We start from the raw sequence: 20,555 nt of genomic DNA, 5'->3' as shown, positions 1-20,555 counted from the left end.
CTGCCCCTTCAATCCACCATTTGCCCTCCCTCTCCCCTCCATCCAGGGTCTGCCCTCCCTCTCGCTCCCCCTTCCATCTAGGATCTGTCCCCTCTCTCTCTCTGCCCCTTTTCTCAGCCCCCAGTTCCAGCCCCCTTCTTCCCTCTGAACACCCCCAACCCCAGTCCCCTTCTCTCCTCCCCTTCTCCTGTCTGAGACCCCCACCACAGTCCCCTTCTCCCCTCCCCTGTCTGAGACCCCCACCCCAGTCCCCTTCTCTCCTCTGAACACCCCCACCCTAGTCCCCTTCTCCCCTCCCCTTCCCTTCTCCCCTCTGAGATCCCCACCCCAGTCCCCTTCTCCCCTCTGAGATCCCCACCCCAGTCCCCTTCTCCCCTCCCCTGTCTGAGATCCCCACCCCAGTCCCCTTCTCCCCTCCCCTTTTCCCCTCTGAACACCCCCAGCCCAGTCCCCTTCTCCCCACCCCAGTCCCCTTCTCCCCTCCCCTTTTCCCCTCTGAACACCCCCACCCCAGTCCCCTTCTTCCCACCCCAGTCCCCTTCTCCCCACCCCAGTCCCCTTCTCCCCTTCCCTTCTCCCATCTGAGATCCCCACCCCAGTCCCCTTCTCCCCTCCCCTGTCTGAGACCCCCACCCCAGTCCCCTTCTCCCCTCTGAACACCCCCACCCGAGTCCCTTTCGCCCCTCTCCTTCCCCACTTCAGTCCCATTAAAACCGGCGAAGCAGCGTTGCAGGCAGCGCCTCGTGCCCTGCTTGTAAAAAAAAAATCAAATCTTCCTTCCTTCTCGTCTTGACGTCGACTTGGGCCTTCCGAGGAGGAGAAGGAAGGAGATTTGATTTTTTTTTTCCAAGCAGGGCGCGAGGCGGTTTTTTTAATGTGCGGCGCCGCGGGAACGGCCATGGGAGGCGGCGGGAGTGGAGCACCCCCCACCCACTGGCACCCGGGGTGGACCGCCCCCACCGCCCCCCCCCTTGGTACGCCACTGCCTCCAACCCCCCAAAACCCACTGTACCCACATGTAGGTGCCCCCCTTCACCCCTAAGGGCTATGGTAGTGGTGTACAGTTGTGGGGTGTGGGTTTTGGGGGGGATTTGGGGGGCTCAGCACACAAGGTAATGGAGGTAAGCACCTGGGAGCTATTTTTGAAGTCCACTGCAGTGCCCCCTAGGGTGCCTGGTTGGTGTCCTGGCATGCGAGAGGGACCAGTGCACTACAAATTCTGGTTCCTCCCACGACCAAATGCCTTGGATTTGGCCGGGTTTGAGATGGTCGCCATTAGTTTCCATTATTGCTGAAAACCAATGCCGGCCATTTCTAAAGCCGGCCCAAATGTTGAGATTTGGCCGGCTCCGACTGTATTATTGAAACGAAAGATGGCCGGCCATTTTGTTTCGATAATATGGTTGGGATGCCACTTTACGGGGCCGGCCTTGAAGATGGCCCCCCATATAGATGTCCAGCCCCGTTCGATTATGCCCCTCGCACGTGACTTAGAATTTGTGCACCACGTTACAGATACACTTAGCGAGTTGTGCGCATAAATCTTAATGCCAATTAGTGCTGATAATTGCTTGTTAACATCCAATTGACAGCGCTGATTAGCTAGTTAAATAATTAGGTTACATGCATTGTTATAGAATATGCTTCAATTTCTGCATCGTAATTAAGGTGCAGTATATAGAATTTCAGAGTTTTTGACTGCTGGGAAGGCAACAATTCAAATTAGAGTCAATGAAATGATAATAGATACACAATGAGAAAAAAATGTAACATAAAACATGAAAATATCAAATGTAATTATTACTACAAACATAAAAATCATATTTGCCTGGAAATCCCATGAGTACATAATAAAGCAAAATGAAACAAGTCCAAATTGAAACACTTTTTCCCCCTATTTAGGAATAGGAACAGGGACAAGTGCTTGGGACACTAAATTTTGAAAATGCCCAATATTCAGGCCAAAGAGGAGGCTACAACTGTATGACTTAAAAAGGTATAATATTGCCTCTTTAAACAGGCACCACTGTGATATTATGTCTTAGGCTCCCTGTCCTCACACCCTACCCCCATCACACACACTGATTCCTAGTCCTACATATGGGTGCCAAATTCCTAAATATGGTCTTGGTCAAGGAAACAGAGGGTCAGGATAGAAAAAAGTAAATGGATATAGAAAGCAGAAGTAGAGGAATAGGAGAATGGGAGGTTGTATGAAGATGAGATGGAAGAATGAGAAGATGAAAGATCTGGAGAGAAAACAGAGGAATAAAGGAAAGATGTAAAAAGAAGCTAAAGAAATGGAAATGAAGATGAAGATAGGGAAATGAGAAGTTTGAAAAAACAATCAAGGAGAACTGATGGAAAAGACTATGAAAAGAAGGAACATAGACAAGAGAAATGTAACTAAAGGCTCATGATTCTTACCACCTTCCTTCAATCCCTGCCACTCTTTCTTCCTTGTCTAAAATTACTGAAGAGGAAACAGCACATCGTTTTTCCTCCTCTAAACTGACTACCTGTTCCTCTGATCTCATTTCCACCCATCTTCTCAGGTCTATATCTCCTACTGTCATCCATTTTGTATCTGGCATAGTCTCACTTTTTCATTTTCCACTGTGATGTTCCTGATGCCTTCAAAGATTCTGCTGTTACAGAACTAATCAAAAAACCTTAACTAGACCCCCTATCTGCCCTTCCAATTATCGACCAATCTCCCTCCTCCCTTTCTTATCCAATCTACTTGAACGTACTGTTCACTGCTGTTGTCTTGACTTCCTTTCATGTCAAGTTATTCTTGATCCACTACAAGCTGAAATTTGCCTTCTACTTTCAATAGAAACAGCCTTTGCCAAAGTCTTCAGTGATTTATTCATGGGCAAATCCAAGGGCTTTTACTATTCTTCATTTTTCTTTACCAGTCTGCTGCTAATCACCATCCACTCCTTTTTACAATGTCTTCACTTGATTTTGGGTCTCTGTTCTATCTTGATTTTCTTCATCTCTGATCTCTTCCCATGGTTTCCAATATCTTCTTTACCTTGAGGACACCCAGATCTACCTCTCTACACCAGAAATTACAGCAGGAATCCACGCCCAAGCGTCAGCCTGCTTGTCTAACATTGTGGTCTGGATGTCTCACCACAAGCTGAAACAAAACTTGGCCAATCTGAACTTCTTATCTTTTGCCTTAAACCTATCTCTCCTCTTTCCCCATTCTCTGTTTCTGTGGATAACACTCTCACCCTCCCTCATCATCTCGTAACCTTGGAGTCATCTTTGACTCCTCTCTCTCTCTCTCTTTCTATGTACACATTCATCAGACTGCTAAATCTTGTTGTTTCTTTCTCTATAACATCATCACAATTGTCCCTTCCATTTTGAGCACACTTCCAAAACCCTTATCCACACTCTCATCACCTCACACTTAGATTACTGTAATTCGCTTCTCACAGGTCTCTCACTAAACCTTCTCTCTCCCTTTCAATCTGTTCAAAATACCGCTGCACTCAAATAACACTTCTCTTCAGGCCACTTCATTGGTTTTCTATCCGTTTCCATATACAGTTCAAACTTCTGCAGCATCTCAGTATCTCTCCTTTATCTCTCCCTACTCCCCTCCCCGGAAACTCTGTTAATCTGGTAAATTACTTTTATCTGGACCCTTCTCCTCCACTGCCAACTCCAGACTCTGTTCCTTTTATCTTGCTGTGCCATATGGCTGGTATGTCATGCTTCATTTCTGTCCCTATTCAAAATCTATGCTAAATGCCCACTTTTGTGAGGATGCTTTTAACTCCTAACTCCTATTCACCTGTTCAGTACCCATGTCTGTTTTAATCATTCCCACAATAAATAATTCCTTAATCCCTTATTTGTCCTGTTTGTCTGTCTTGAATAGATTATAAGCACTGTTGAGAAGGGACTCTCTGTTACATGTTTCATGTACAGCGCTGTGTATGACTAGTAGAGTTATAGAAATGATAAGTTTGAGTAGCAGTAGCAGTAGTGATAAGAAACTACAAGCATAATACTTTAATTGGTTAAATATATAAAACTTCTTTCAGGCCCAAATTAAGTTGGCTTAGCTCATGTTTAGTCCTTAGAGCAAACTAGTTTCATTGCCTTGACTCCAATTAGTTTGACCACCACATTTTCAATCCCCTTCTATGTCATACAATACTGAACAGTAAGCAGCCTACACTGAAATTAGATAGTCTTTACACATATGTGTACAAGCATAAAGTTCATACACAGTATATACAGTAGTATATAAATATGGCTAATTGCAGTTCTTGTTGTAGACAATCATAGCTCGTTTAGCATGATTATGTCTTCTTTCAGCCTTAACCAATTAAAGAAGACAACAATTTTCTTAAATTATGTGGATCAAAAATTGTGCCACGGCTGGCTAAGTAATAAGAAAGATAGGAGGTATTTTGTCTAGCATTCTTAACAACTATAGCTGATGAGAATGACTTTAAAACCTGAATACTATGAAGTGTCAATGCTAAATTACATATATTTTGCATTGAATGCATAAAGGTGCAAGAAAACAAGTAGGCAGACGATTTACAATGTCCAGCATGGAATTAAAAAAGAAGCAAATCGCGCCAAATTTAATATATTTCAAAATTGTCCAATTTATTCACCACTAAAACCATAAAGAAATAATTAAAAGCCCAACACGGCCATGTTTCGCCCTCTTGAAGGTCTGCGTCAGGGGCTTGCAAACAAACCCAGAGGTATTGTCAAAAAAAAAAACACTTTTGGGCGATTTGCTTCATTTTAATTTTGTGCTGAATGCATATAGGCCATTGAGACTGCCTAAATCCTCCAACAATATGGTCATAAATATGATTGCTGTTTTAGGCCCCTTACTGAGTATCACAGTACATCCTAAACCAGGGGTGGACAAGCTCAGTCCTCGAAGGCCACAACCCAATCATTTTTCATGATTTCCCCAATGAATATGCATGAGATCGTTTTGCATACAATGGAGGCAGTACAAGCAAATAAATCTCATGCATATTATTTGAGGAAAACCTGAAGACCTGACTGGGTTGCGGCCCTCGAGGACTGAGGTTGCTCACCCTTGTCCTAAACCATTTAAATATACAAGAAGGCTTAACTCCATGAGTACAGTTCACATGACTGAGTGGCTCTCTTGGCAATGCATATTTGGCGTAATCCATAAAGCAAGACCAGCATGAAAATCCAGCTTAACTACATGTTAACAACTGATTGTTTTATATTCTAAGCGTATACTTGTGTCCTTCAATGACTATTGCATTAAACTGGATGTTTTGTAAATCACTGAACCTTTTGCTTGACTAATAAACTGAATATCCAAAGGTGAACTTTCAAGATCAGAGCAGTCCCTTCTACAGATGGCATGAAATTGGTCCCTGGGGTTTAAGCTATCTGGACACATGCAACATTATTACTTATACTAAAAAAAAAATGTGCTTATATTAACCACTGTAGCAAAATATTCAAAAACACTCCCATGTTGCTGTATAATACAAATAAGAGCACGGTACAGGTAACATAGTAACATAGTAGATGACGGCAGAAAAAAGACCTGCATGGTCTATCCAGTCTGCCCAACAAGATAAACTCATATGTGCTACTTTTTGTGTATACCTTACCTTGATTTGTACCTGTCCGTTTCAGGGCACAGACCGTGTAAGTCTGCCCAGCACTATCCCCGCCTCCCAACCACCAGTCCCGCCTCCCACCACCGGCTCTGGCACAGACCGTATAAGTCTGCCCAGCACTATCCCCGCCTCCCGCCACCGGCTCTGCCACCCAATCTTGGCTAAGCTCCTTAGGATCCATTCCTTCTGAACAGGATTCCTTTATGTTTATCCCACGCATGCTTGAATTCTGTTACCGTTTTCATTTCCACAACCTCCCGCGGGAGGGCATTCCAAGCATCCACTACTCTCAAATGCAATGGTAAGGGTGGTTTTCTATTCTCAGATTAGAAATCTTGGAGTATAAAATGCTCTGTCATTGATGAACTCGGCATCCTTACAATAAACAGGAATTGCAACAATATAATTCTACAAGTCTCTCTCTCTCTCTCTCTCTCTTTCACACACACACACACACATACTGAAACTTCAAACCTTTCAGGAACATTCATAACCATAGTGTCTGTATTTTGCCGCAAAAATCATGGCTTTCTGACACCATTTGACTGTTCTGCTTTTTTTTTTTGTTAAGGTATTCCCTTTAAATATTTGGCACGGTAGGGATGTGGGGGGGGGGGGGGGGGGGAGGGGGAGATAAAAGCAGCAGGTGACTGTAAAGGAAAATCCCCATTTAGCAACCCCATTAGGAAATTAAAGAAGAAGATATCATTATCCTTACCTTAAACTGACAGACACATGTCACGCTGTCTCCGATTCTTAAACACTCTCCATCAAATTTACAAGTGTTGGTGTCACATAGAAATAGATCGTTTTCTCTGTCATCATAACCTCAAATTAAAAGAGAAAGAACACGTCAGCTTTTGAATGAGGCAATATTTAATATATTCACCTTAATGCAATTGCAATCTCTTAACAGGCATTTCTAGTCTGTCTGCATTCTTATTTCTGTCCTATATTCCGTCCTCCCTGGAATTCAGTTAGATTTCCTGCCTTTTAGGGGGGGGGGGGTGGGGGGTGCTTTTCTATTATACACAGTTATATTCAGGCATATCATCCATTTGTACCTTAGGTAGGTGTTTAACGAGTTTTCCAATTTAGGCCATCTTATGGTTCAGTGTTTGAAAGGAACCAATCTTTGGAATCGGTCCAGGCAGTGACATCAAAAGGCCCCAATAATAAAGATAAACAGGCAGTGTGTTTTCTGTGATGGTCTGTCTGATTCAAATGAAGATTGATCACCTCTAAGTTAGCAGGAGGGTGCCAGGTTACTGAAAGCAGCTAAGTGAACCACACCAGCGTCCCCCCCCCCCCCAATTCTACAGCTTCTAAGGGATCTGGGTAAAACCTCGGGCAAGCAGCAGGAAATGTTGCATTTCAGCTAGTTGCCATCCCATCCCGCCACGATGCAGAGAGATATTAAACAGAACAGCTACATTAGACTCCAAAATCCATTAAGATTTAGCTCTATTGATTTTTCTTACATTCTACTGTAGTGTTCGTAACCATATCATTGTGTATTAAAAATGAAAAGGCAAGTCTACAGGGCAAGTGCTCCCAGCCTTTTACATATTAATCTCTCTCATAGGACTCTGTGCCTGTTTTCTTCTAATTATATTATAATGTATTTAAGTCATACAGGAGACAACGCAAAAGTGTTGCTTATTTACAGGAAAATTCCCTTAAAGGTTTCTATGACCTAACTTAGATTGGGGGGGGGGTGTATATTTATATGGGTTAGAAAAAGGGGTTAGAAAGGATATTTCTATCTAATTTATTTCAAGTCTGATGACAGATAATATTCCCTCTTCCTTATAATTTTACATTGAACTGGATGAATATCATAGAAGAATTGGCTTTTTCCATCACTAATTTTATCACCTAAGCTTCAGGAATCCTTGCAACAATTGCTGGTAATATGCTTCAATCTCTATACCTAACACATACTGCAAAAAAAACTGCATTATCTTATTAACGGGTAACATCAGCCACAAAGCAGATTTACAAGTGCAGTAACTCCAAGACTCATCCTTCCTTATTGAATTAGAGCCCATTTCACAGCGTTGTAGCTGCAGAAGCAAAATGAACAGCCCTAGATCTGGTGATGATAGATATCAGATAAAGAAGAAATCTGTTTTAATCCCTGCAAGCAGACGAGATTCAGCCAACTACACCAGAGTTTACTCTGACACCGCTGTCATCAACACTGAAAGCTTCAAATAATCCCCACTTTATCAATGGGATGGCTAGTCTGATAACTAGATTAGTACTTCTGCTAACTTCTCCGAACGAGATTCGGTTGACATGGAAAACATATTGGGTGCCTTAAAAAAAAAAGCTATAACGCCTTGCGACAGAGATAGAAATCCGAAATTTGCCACAGAATGACTATTTCACTGATTATCTGAGTTGCTTCTTAGACTGAGCACAATCCTCCGCACTTTTGCAAAGACTCAGCATTTCTTAGATAGTCACGATCTGATTTATTGCATACTCCTCGCTCTCCCTTATTTATCTTCTTCTCACTCTCTATAACTTTTTTTTGCACAAAGAAATGTGCATCGACAAGCTGACAACTCTTCTGCCCCGGTCGTCAAATAGCATCCTTCTTTAGTTATCTGAAATAACCCGTTTCTAAGTGTATCCTATTAAAGAAGGAAGGGACCAAGAGCAGAGATGCAGATCAACCTACTTTTTTTTGCCTCTCATCTGCCAACATCTCGAAAAGTAAAGATAAACTGTAGCAATCACAATCTCTAAATGGAGTACAAGGTGAGCTGAATTTAGGGCTGCGACTTTGGAAGATGGTGCTTGGTTTTTTCCTGTCTCTCCTGACTAGGAGCTGGTTGCTTACCAGAACAGTTCCAGCCGGTAGGCGTTTGGCAGTCACTTAAGGAGGTAGGGAACGCTGCAAGTTTTACTGGTCGGGCTATGATGAGCAACATCGCAGGCAAAAGCAGCGAGCAAAGGCAATCACAAAGGGTCCAGCACTGCCGATTGGATTCCAAAACCACCATGACTAACTCAACTGTGCCAGTGGATTCCAAAAACAAAAGAAGAAGAGGGGCGATGGGGGGCTGCTTAGCATCCCGGGGCCCCCCAGCAGCACCTCTGTAACAGGCAGATTCTTAGCATCCTGAGAGTTTGCAAGCCAAAATCCAGTCAAGAGGCTGGGAGAACGATATCCGAGGCTCCTGGAGAAAGATACCAAATGACAGCTGCCATAGAGTGAGATTGCAGATTGAAAAAAAAAACCCAAAAAACTGGCTTTAAAAAAAAGGTACAAATGAAACGGCGAACAAGCAGGGCGCTCGGCAAACAGCCTGCTGCTGCTGCCGCTCTGCAACCCGCATCTCTTTAGCTTTGGAAGCTGCAAGTTCCACAGCCCTGCAGGGTCACGTGAAGGAGGAGCTGAACGCGGATTGGAGGAGAGGGATGCAGGTCCCGGGAGGGAGGGGTCGGCGGGGTGGGGGGGGGGGGGGGACTCGAGGTGAGCGAGAAGGCGAGTCTGAGGGAGCCTTGCAGACACAATGGGAGCTGGGAGAGCGAGATTCGGGGCTATCTGGGAAGCAAATGGAGGGAATGGGATGTGAGGACAGATCGGGGTAAATGAGAAAGGCATAGAGTAGAGGAAGCAACTGACAGGTACTGGGCTGGGGGTTGCAAATAGCGGCAAAGCTGTCAGTCTGGCAGTGCTTCCGTGTATATTATCATGCTGTGCGTATGCACATGCACGCACTAATTACTATCTATATATGCATACACAAAAATCGTGTGTCTATTTGCTGAGTATCATTCTCGCCCTTTCCCTAATCATAATTGTTAGAATAACTCTGAAGTGCTCTGCCAATGTGGCTGGGCAGCCAATCACCACCACCACCACCAGCAGCAGCCGCTGCCCCGGCCACAGAGCAGAGAGAGCGAGAGTAGCCGCAAGGCCGGAAGAAAGAGTGTCAGAGGAAGACAGCCGTTGAGGCGACAGTGTGAACGACAGCCGGGAGTCCACATTGTACCCCAGCAGCACAGCTGGATTGTGATACATACCTGGAAGCCCATGCACTGTTCGAGTGCTAGCCAAAGGGCTACTAGAACCCCAGCAGAACACCTGGAATGCGATCCATATCTGGGAACCCTCCCTGTCCCGGCCGTAGAGTACAGCAGAAATATGATCCGCACCTGGGCGCACTGACTGTACCAGCTACAGCCAAAGAGCTAGGACCCCAGCAGAACATCTGGAGTGTGAAATCACCCCTGGGAGCCCACGTTGCATCGGCCATAACCCAAGCGCTAGAACCTTAGCAGCACAGCTGGTGGAGCGGGATCCACAGCTGGGAGAGCTCTTGTTCCGGCTTTGGCCACAGAGGGAGAATCCAGATTTCATTCACTCGGGCTAAGAATAGAGCTGTGTGTCGCACACCCTTCTCTTCAGCATCAGAGTGGCAAACTAGAGGGAGGACTCCAGAGAGAGAACAAGAGTTCCAGTACTTCAGGAGCAGAAACTGGTCCCCATAAATAATCTTTCTCCATCTGATATGTCACACTGGCGTTTCTTTCCGCTGTGTTCTATTTTTGTCTTCTTTTCAAAATAGTTTTTTTTTTTAATACATCGATATAGTAATAGGTATTCCCAGGAAATCCGTGATGAAGAATATAAATGTGACCTAAACTGCAGTTTAAGACTTGTTGGATGAAGGGGTCGGGTAAAAGTGTGTGTGCTTTTCAACCCCTCACCCCCCCCCCCCCCCCTTTCTTTGATATAGAAAGAAGGAGCAGAAATGAGGTTTCTACCGTAGGTGTTGATGGCCTGATTTAACTATTTCTCTCCCCTTCTCCAAAAGTCAAAATTGGGGACTGGGTGATCCGGCCTTTAGACTTTGACAGGTGTCAAATGCACGCCCTTCTTGAGAAGCAAGTTTTCTAACCCTTAAAACATTTTATCACAGGCTTCTTGCTTGTCATTTCAAGTATCTGAAGGAGAGCGTCTTCTTCTTTTCACTCACGCCATTTCAGATTGTTTCCAAGTATTTGTCGTTATCCTTTTCGTATTCTGTAAATCTGTTAAGAAAGCAGGTTGCTACCTTAGCTTGCGGGGTGTGCTGGGTAGATTGCAATAAAATTCTTATGTATTGTTTTGCAGTTTTAGGAAAGGAAGGGGTTAAAAGAGTCGACCTGCACACGGAAGAAAGCCGGGGTAAGTGTGTGAACAGGGTAGGCAGTTAAGAACACGTTTGTTTTGACAGCATCAACTGTAATTAGCTCTTTTACTGGGGTCACAAGGGAGATCCAACGGCAGCCTATTTCCAGGGCACTTACTGTACTCTGCAAACAATAACTCGCTCTCTGCCCGACCTTTCGTCAATACAAGTCTATTTCCTCCCCTTTTACAATGATTAATTTAAATCCTTTTCAACTTCACCTTAGAGACATAATGATACATCACGTGTAAAGACCTCAGTACCTTCCATATCATGATTTGCATGCAATCATGGGAATTAATTGTGCTGCTTTTTGCCCCCTTCATCCTCCCCCCATCTTTTTTTTTTCCAGCTCTGGAGCACAGCAGTCTCTTCTCCCTCCACCCCCCCCCCTTCAGGGCAATTAAACTGTAGATCACGATCACATTAAGTGGTCGGGTATCTCGCTCTTGCCTAAGACGACTCCATTAAAATAGATCAATTTGTCCAGACGTTGGAGGCATCAGAGAATCACTTTAAGTTTCTAGACATAACAGCTAAAGCCTTTAAGGAATATAATTCCGACACCAGAAATATCGGGCACTTAGCGGTGATGCAGTGGGGGGGGGGGGGGGGGGGGGGGGGGGGGGGAGAGGTTGCGCCCGTCCAGTCTTTTTTTTTTCAGTATGATTCAACAGTATAAGAAACGTTTTTGTTTGTTTGTTTGTTCATACTGAGAAATTATCTTTTCCCTCTGTCGTTTTGAAAGCAAAACCAAACTTTGAAAAGCGTCACTATAAGAGATCTGCTGTTAGGCACCACCGTGTGGCAGAAGAACATCATCCACTGAAAAATGCCTGTTGAAGAATTAAAAACAAAACAAACCCCCCCCCCCCCCCCCCCCCCCCCCCCCCCCCCCCCCCCCCCCCCCCCCCCCCCAGAATATTTACATCGCCATAACTATTTCATCTTTTCAGTTAAGGCATCATTGCTGTTAGGGAATATGTTAATACTTCTCGATCAGGTGGAATTGTGACTGCAAGCAATTAAAGTAAAAGGCACGACTGAAAGTGTCAGAAAACTGACAGGAGTTCATTAAAGAAAAGAGATTCTTGGCGGCAGAGGTTTTGATCCACGACTACCTGATTTTCACTGACTTTGCATGCACAAAGCAGGCAGGATGGCCTGCCTAAACTGTTTGCTCTTTAACTCCAGGCAGCGTTTCTGAAAGACTAATTTAACAGAACCTGCTAACAATGAAATACAGATAATAGAGAAAGGGGAAGCCCTGATTACCCCCCCACACACACACACACACACACAGACAGTGTGGTCAGTGCAGTGCACAGAGCTACACTGGACATGCACTTGACATTTTGAGCACTTAGCAGATGTCCTTCACACTGTTCTTTTTAGCTGCACTTGGTTCACTGAAACAAAACTGACTAGTACTGTGTAATTACCACTGATCCTATGCCCACCAGACATACCATAGTTATAATTTGCTGTTAGCCTATTGGCTTTTCTGTTTATTCAAATGTTTTGTTTTGCATTTTTTGTGTTGCTTTCTTTTTCCTTTTTTCATTGGTGGACTCTTGAAAGTTAAACAAAAATTAGACTTTCAGACTGGTGGAATATACACTTTTAGAAATAACTAGAATAAAGGAGATGCATACATTTGGCTTTTTTTTTAACCTACAGTGTGACAAACTGCCTTGTCACTGGGCATTTTTTTTTTCAGGAAGGTGCATAGGCTTGAGAAGGTATAGTTGTGTTTGCACCTTTTGCTCCTAGATGCCCTTATGAGATTGGGAGATTGGGCATCCAAGGAATCCAAATGACAGATGACATTTAATGTGAGCAAGTGCAAAGTGATGCATGTGGGAAAGAGGAACCCAAACCATAGTTACGTGATGCAAGGTTCCACACTAGGAGTCACCGCCCAGGAAAAGGATCTACTATTACTACTACTACTTATCATTTCTATAGCACTATTATATGTACGCAGCACTATACACTGGACATGAAGAGATAGTCCCTGCTCGACAAAGCTTACAATGTAATTAGGATAGACAAATATGACAAATAAGGGATAAGGGAATTACTAAGGTGGGAATGATAAAACATGGGTACTGAACAAGTGAGTAAGGGTTAGGAGTTAAAAGCAGCAGCATCAAAAATGTGGGTTTTTAGCCTAGATTTGAAGATGGCCAGAGATGGAGCTTGACGTTCCGGCTCAGGAAGTCTATTCCAGGCATATGGCACAGCAAGATAAAAGGAACAGAGTCTGGAATTAGCAGTGGAGGAGAAGGGCGCAGATATGAGAGATTTACCCAGTCAACAGAGTTCCAGGGTAAGAGTATAGGGAGAGATAGGAGTGGAGAGATACTGAGGAGCTGCAGATTGAATGCACTTGTAAGTCAATAAGAAGAGTTTGAACTGTATGTGGAAGTGGATAGGGAGTCAATGAAGTGACTTGAGAAGAGGGCTAATATGAGCTTAGCAAGCAACATTGGAGGAATATAAGTCGTGCAGCAGAATTTTGAACAGATTGAAGGGGAGAGAGATGGCTTAGTGGAAGACTTTTGAGAAGCAAGTTGCAATAGTCTACACGAGAGGTGATAAGAGTGTGGATAAGTACATAAGTACATAAGTAATGCCACACTGGGAAAAGACCAAGGGTCCATCGAGCCCAGCATCCTGTCCACGACAGCGGCCAATCCAGGCCAAGGGCACCTGGCAAGCTTCCCAAACGTACAAACATTCTATACATGTTATTCCTGGAATTGTGGATTTTTCCCAATTCCATTTAGTAGCGGTTTATGGAATTGTCCTTTAGGAAACCGTCTAACCCCTTTTTAAACTCTACCAAGCTAACCGCCTCCACCACGTTCTCCGGCAACAAATTCCAGAGTTTAATTATACGTTGGGTGAAGAAAAAGTTTCTACGATTTGTTTTAAATTTACTACACTGTAGTTTCATCGCATGCCCCCTAGTCCTAGTATTTTTGGAAAGCGTGAACAGACGCTTCACATCCACCTGTTCCACTCCACTCATTATTTTATATACCTCTATCACGTCTCCCCTCAGCCGTCTCTTCTCCAAGCTGAAAAGCCCTAGCCTCCTTAGTCTTTCTTCATAGGGAAGTCGTCCCATCCCCGCTATCATTTTAGTCGCCCTTCGCTGCCCCTTTTCCAATTCCATTGTATCTTTCTTGAGATGCGGCGACCAGAATTGAACACAATACTCAAGGTGCGGTCACACCATGGAGCGATATAACGGCATTATAACATCCTCAGACCTGTTTTCCATACCTTTCCTAATAATATCCAATATTCTATTCGCTGTCCGAGCTGCAGCAGCACACTGAGCAGAAGGTTTCAGTGTATTATCGACGACGACACCCAGATCCCTTTCTTGGTCCGTAACTCCTAACGTGGAACCTTGCATGACGTAGCTATAATTCGGGTTCTTTTTTCCCACATGCATCACCTTGCACTTGCTCACATTAAACGTAATCTGCCATTTAGCCGCCCAGGCTCCCAGTCTTGTAAGGTCCTTCTGTAATTTTTCACAATCCTGTCGCGAGTTAACGACTTTGAATAACTTTGTGTCATCAGCAAATTTAATTACCTCGCTAGTTACTCCCATCTGTAAATCATTTATAAATATATTAAAAAGCAGCGGTCCTAGCACAGATACCTGAGGAACCCCACTAACTACCCTTCTCCATTGTGAATACTACCTGTTTAACCCTACTCTCTGTTTCCTATCCTTCAACCAGTGTTTAATCCACAATAGGACTTTTCCTCCTATCCCATGACCCTCCAATTTCCTCTGTAGCCTTTCATGAGGTACCTTGTCAAACACCTTTTGAAAATCCAGATATATACAATATCAACCGGCTCCCCTTTGTCCACATGTTTGTTTACTCCTTCAAAGAATTGAAGTAAATTGATCAGGCAAGATTTCCTCACACAAAAGGGTTCTGGTAGTGTGCTCGGAAAGGAAAGTATGAATTTTGTTGATATTATAGAGAAAGAAACAACAGGTTTTATTAGTCTGCTGAATATGTGAAGAGAAGGAGAGAGAGGAGGCAAAGATGACCCCAAGATTATGAGCTGATGAGACAGGGGGGATGAGAGTGTTATCCACAGAGACAGAGAATGGGGAAGAGGAGAGGTTGGTTTAGGGGGAAAGATAAGAAGCTCAGTCTTGGTCATGTTTAGTTTCAGATGGCAGTGAGACATGTAGGCAGCAATATCAGACAGGCAGGCTGATATTTGGGCCTTGATTCCTGCTGAAATTTCTGGTGTGGAGAGGTAGATCTAGGAGTCATCAGCATAAAAGTGATACTGAACACCATGGGAAGAGATCAGAGTACCAAGGGAAGAAGTATAGATGGAGAAAAGAAGAGGTCCCAGGACAGATCCCTGATGTACACCAACTGATAGTGGGATAGAAGTGGAGGAGGATCCACCAGAGTATACATTAAAAGTACGATGGGAGAGATAAAAAGAAAACCAAGAAAGAACAAAGCCCAAAGCCCTGAAATCCAAGTGAAGATAGCGTATCAAGGAGTAGGCAGTGATGAACAGTGTCAAGAGCAGTAGATAGGTCGAGAAGGATGAGGATAGAATAGAGACCTTTGGATCTGGGCAGGAACAGATCATTGGAGACTTTAGCAAGCGCTGTTTCAGTTGAATGAAGAGGGCAAAAGCCAGATTGAAGTGGATCAAGAATAGCTTGAGATGAAAGAAAGTCAAGACAACAGTGGTGAACAGCACTTGTTAATCACATTAATGTGCCTTAGTCCTAAGGGAAACCATCTGGAACTTTAGAGCTTGCCCCATCTCTTTCCAAATATCAGCCATGAAAGATGAAATCAACAAACTCAAGAAGGAACTGGCTGCAATTAAGGAAGCATCCAGGATTACCCATGGAGAGAGTGGTTGATACCTGGAATTCCCTCCTGTGGGAGGTGGTGGAGATGAAAACAGTAATGGAATTCAAAAATATGTGGAATAAATACAAAGGAATCTTGTTTAGAAGGAATGGATTTAAAGAAGCTTAGCGGTGATTAGATGGCATGACCAGTAATTGGGAAGCAAAGCCAGTTCTGGGCAGACATCTACGGTCTGTGGCCTGATTGTGGCTGGACAGATTCAGCTTCAGAAGTTCGAGAATAAGGCCAGTGCTGGGCAGACTTCTATGGTCTGTGCCCTGTTCATGGCTGAAAAGATTTGGATGGGCTGGAGTGGGACTTTTCAGCAGCTTCCATGACAACTTCAGAAGTTTTAGAACAAGGACAGTGCTGGGCAGACTTCTAGCAAGACAAATCAAGATCGGGTATACATATGAGGTATCACATCATACCATATGCAATGAGTTTATCTTGTTGGGCAGACTAGATGGATTGTACAAGTCTTTGTCTGCTGTCATCTACTATGTTACTATGGTAGAAAGAGTGTGTGTGTGCAGAGGCAGGTCCGGGGCATGTCTAGTAATTGTGCATGCAAGTTACAGAATTCTATGACTTATGTGCACAACTGCTAGCTTTAGGCAGAAGCATTTACACTAGCCTTTGACATGGCGTAAGTGGTCACATCTAAAGTTAGGCCTTGCACATGGCAACTTACATTCTATTCTATAACAGCAATGTCATGCGCAATTGCTGTTATAGAATTAGCGATTAGCACCCATATTTTTCACGCCTTATTTTTTGACACACTTTAAGGGCCTTTAAATATGTGGTAACTTCCTGTATATTAATTGTATGTTTCATTCTCATCCATTCACAACCCCGTTCTGCATAAAAATGCTACTGCAGAATTTAGCATGCACTTTCTCAGGCACAGACGGTGTTGTTGAATACCCATATAGACTAGCTCAGGTAATAGAGCTTAGCAAACAGGCCCCTAGGGGGCTCATTTTTGAAACAGAAAAACGTACAAAAAACAGTACAGATTGGAAGATGGATTTTTTTTCCGCAAAATCATCCAAATCACTATTTTCAAAACTCCTGTTTAAGATGTTTTTCTATGCAGTTTGTCTAAATCTCAAGGGGGTGTGTTGGACTCGTGCTTTGGGCAGGACTAGTGTGGGCTTATGATTTGTACCTTTTTCTAGAAATAATGGAACATTGAAAAAATGTCCAGGTCAAAAAATAGGATGTTTTTGGCTAAAAGCATGACTCCCTTAATCCCCCAGTTATCACTGACCCCCTCCCATCCCCCTAAGAGATGAAAGTGACAGTACATACCAGGCTTTATGAAGCTGCAGATATAATGGCCATTACTCTTAAAGCAGCAAGCAGGTCCCTGGAGTCGCACAGTAGTCGGTGCAGTGGACTATAGAGATGTGGGTCCAGGCCCATATCCCACTCTAACTGGTACACTTGTGGTGGAAAGTGTGAGCACCCCAAAAACCACAAATAACCTACTTATCCCACATATAGGTGACACCTGAAGGCATAAGGGCTATAGTAGTGGTGTACAGCTAGGTACAGTACATTTTTTGCTGTTCCTGGAGGGCTCACCATACAATATAAGGGCATTATGTGAGGTGCACCAGGGACCTTTTATATGAAGTTCACTGCAGTGTCCCCTAGCAGGGCCGGTCTTAGGCAGGGGCGACAGGAGTGGTCCTCCATGGGCCCCGTGGTGCTTCCTCTTGCTCCCTGCCATTCGAGCCTCAGCTTTCCTTCCGGCCGCCCTGTGTTTAAAAAGTCGCAGCGGTGGCAGCATCAGCGAAAAGGCAGGCTCGCCTCTAGCCTTTAAGCCTTCTCTTCTCTCTCAGCATGTACTGTGCCGCCTTCTCTGATGCAATTTCCTGTTTCTGGTTTCCGCAAAGGCGGCACAGTGCATGCTGAGAGAGAAGGGAAGGCGAGTCTGCTTTTTTGCTGCTGCCGCTGCGACTTTTTAAATACAGGGCGGCTGGAAGGAAAGGAGGGCTGTGGAAAACTGAGGGCACAAGTGGGGCTGGGGTTGAGAACTGAAACTCGGGAGCTGAAAAGGGGGGTAAGTTGTGGGCTGGGGCGAGTCACTAGAGATGGAGGGGAGGGCAGAAGAGAATCGCTGGACATGGATGGGATGGGAGGGGAGGGACAGGGGACAGAGGAGAATTGCTGGACATAGATGGGTGGGGAGGGCAGGGGAGAGAGGAGTGTTGCTATGGATGGATGGAGGGGAGGCAGGAGAAATGCTGGACATGGACTGAGGTGAGGGAACACAGGAAGGAGATGCACATGGATGGAGGAGAGAGGAGAAATTATGGACACAGATGAAGGAGAGGGGAGAGTTGAAATGCTGTATATGGGTGGAGGGGAGGGAAGAGAGAGGACGTGAGATGAAGTGAGATGAACATGGATGGAGCCCCCTAGGCTGCCCATTGCTCTACTGGGATGTCTGTGTGGGCAGTCTAGTAAGACTGCTGTCCCCCAGACTTCCCAGTAGCTTGTTTTTGTGCTTTTTTTCTCTTGGGTTTGTTTTTGTTTTTTTTAATGGTCCTTAAAGAGAGACACACTTAGCATAAAAACATCTAAAATAGGGCAATTTTTAAACTAAAAAGCTATGTTTGGCTCTGGATTTTTTTTTTTTTTTTTTGCAAAACGTCCAAAACTAGATTTGGATGTCATATCAAAAATGCCTTTCTATATGTTCTTTAAAGGACCATAGTGGGATTAGTGGTGTTGGGGTGAACATAATAACTACCAAAATCTGAAGGAAGCCTAAAAGATGATTGAGAAGGGCACCATAAGGCTGAAAGCTCACCTAGGCCACCTCATACCTTTGCAGTGGCCTTGATTACAGGATACACCTCTCCCAGAAATCATTGCTTCTTACCTTATTTTTATTTTTTTACTTTTGTGTGTGACCATGCTTGCTTGAGGCAAAACGTATACCACGCCAAATTGCACAATTGTTGGATTTTGTAATTTGATAAATTAAAGGAGAAGTTTTAACTTTTTTGGGACATGCTTCCAAACTTTAGAAGGGAGCATAATTTCAACAGTTACAGTTTAGTTATTTGAAAACTGAAACAAATAAAAGACAGTGTTAGCAGTACGGCCAGACAACAATGCAAGTTTCGGCACCTGCCTGCATCAGGGGTATAGTAAAACCTCTTTCTTTAGTCTCAATAACTTTATTTGATTGTGAAGGAATGCACCACTAGTACTTAAAAGGAATCAAAGACCTAGTGCTTCGGAATGATTTCTGTTGCAGAAGAGTATGTTCTACCGCATTTACATTTATCCTGTGAGATTATACTTTTAGAAGGAAGATGCAGTAATATCAATGAATGAGAATGATAGAGTGACTACTTTATGGAAATTGAGAATTAGCAATATGATCTTTGTCTGCAACAAGATTTAAGGGCTGGACACCAGTGGGCTCATTTTCAAAACAGAAAAACGTCTAAAAAATGGCATAAAGCAGTATTTGGATGTTTTTCTCACAAAAACATCCAAATCAGTATTTTTGAAACCTATTTTTTGACGTTTTTCTTTGAAGTACGTCATAAGTCCATCCAAATTTCAAGGGGGCATATCAGGGGCGTGTTCAGGGCAGGATTTGGGTGTTCCTGAGACGTAGACTTTTTTCAGTGATAATGGAAGAAAACAAAACTGCCCAGGATTAAAACTAAAATGTTTTGAGCTAGACCTGTTTTTATAATGAATAAGGCACAAAAAAGTGCCCTAAATTACCAGATGACCACTGGAAGGAAAAAGGGATGACCTCCCCTTATTCCCCCAGTGGTCACTAACCTCCTCCCACCCCCCACCCCCCCAAAATGTGATGAAACACATTACTTGCCAGCCTCAGATGTTATACTCAGGTCCATTAGAACAGCATGCAGGTCCCTGGAGTAGTCTAGTGGTGGATGCAGTGCATTGTAGACAGATGGACCCAGGCTTCTACCTCCCCCTACCTGTTACACTTGTGGAGGAAACTGTGAGCCCTCCAAAACTCACCCCAAACCCACTGTACCCACATATAGGTGCCCCTTCAACCGTAAGAGCTATGGTAGTGGTGTACAGTCGGGGGTAGTGGGGGTTGGGGGATTGGGGGGGCTCAGTAGACAAGGTAAGGGAGCAATGGACAGATGTGTACCTGGGAGCATTTTATGAAGTCCACTGCAGTGGCCCCTAGGGTGCCCTATTGCTTTCCTGGGATGTCAGGGGGACCAGTGTACTAAAAATGCTGGCTCCTCCTACATTCCAATGGCTTGATTTTGTGCGTTTTGCACTTGGACTTTTTTTTTTTTTTTTCCAAAAATGGACCAAAAAAATAAAACAAATCACAAAACTTTATATTTTTGAAAACAAAAGACAGATGTTTTTCTTTTTTGAAAATGATCTTCTTTGCTATTCAGATTTTGGACATTTTTTGCAAAATGTCCAAAGTCGGACTTAAGTTGCCCTATCAAATTTTATTCAAATACAAATTCACAGCAGTGGTATACCATGATATACATTTATTTTCAAACATGAACATATCGAGGTTGGAAGGAAGTTAGCAGCAAGAAGTAACAATGTTGGTGCAATGCCTCACACCCGAGTCCCTGAGGAAATATTTTGAAACCCGCGGCGTCAGGCATCTCTTGTAGGGGGAGGCTGTGGAATAACAATTTTTGATTCTACAAGATGGAACTTCCATGGACTATAAGATAAGTGTTTGAGAGTTATTTATTAGAAGTAACAGCACTGGTTACCAGTTTTTA

The 20,555-nt window shown here is 43.8% G+C and overlaps 1 protein-coding gene across 1 annotated transcript in view; it reads right to left on the bottom strand.

The window, feature by feature from the left end:
* The window catches only part of TMEFF2 (transmembrane protein with EGF like and two follistatin like domains 2), a 452,795-nt gene extending 443,805 nt beyond the window's left edge, over window positions 1-8,990 (bottom strand). Inside the window, exons 1-2 of the mRNA XM_030210572.1 lie at window positions 8,512-8,990; window positions 6,379-6,488 (exon numbers count right to left, since the gene is read on the bottom strand). Coding sequence (XP_030066432.1) covers window positions 6,379-6,488; window positions 8,512-8,674 — 273 coding nt within the window. The 5' untranslated portion in view covers window positions 8,675-8,990. The remainder of the gene's footprint in view (window positions 1-6,378; window positions 6,489-8,511) is intronic.
* Between the last annotated feature and the right edge of the window lie 11,565 nt (window positions 8,991-20,555).

Source organism: Microcaecilia unicolor, chromosome 7, assembly GCF_901765095.1.
Source record: "Microcaecilia unicolor chromosome 7, aMicUni1.1, whole genome shotgun sequence".
Classification (NCBI taxonomy): domain Eukaryota; kingdom Metazoa; phylum Chordata; class Amphibia; order Gymnophiona; family Siphonopidae; genus Microcaecilia; species Microcaecilia unicolor.
Note: the sequence above shows the minus strand (reverse complement) of the source record. Positions and strands in the feature narration are given on the sequence as shown.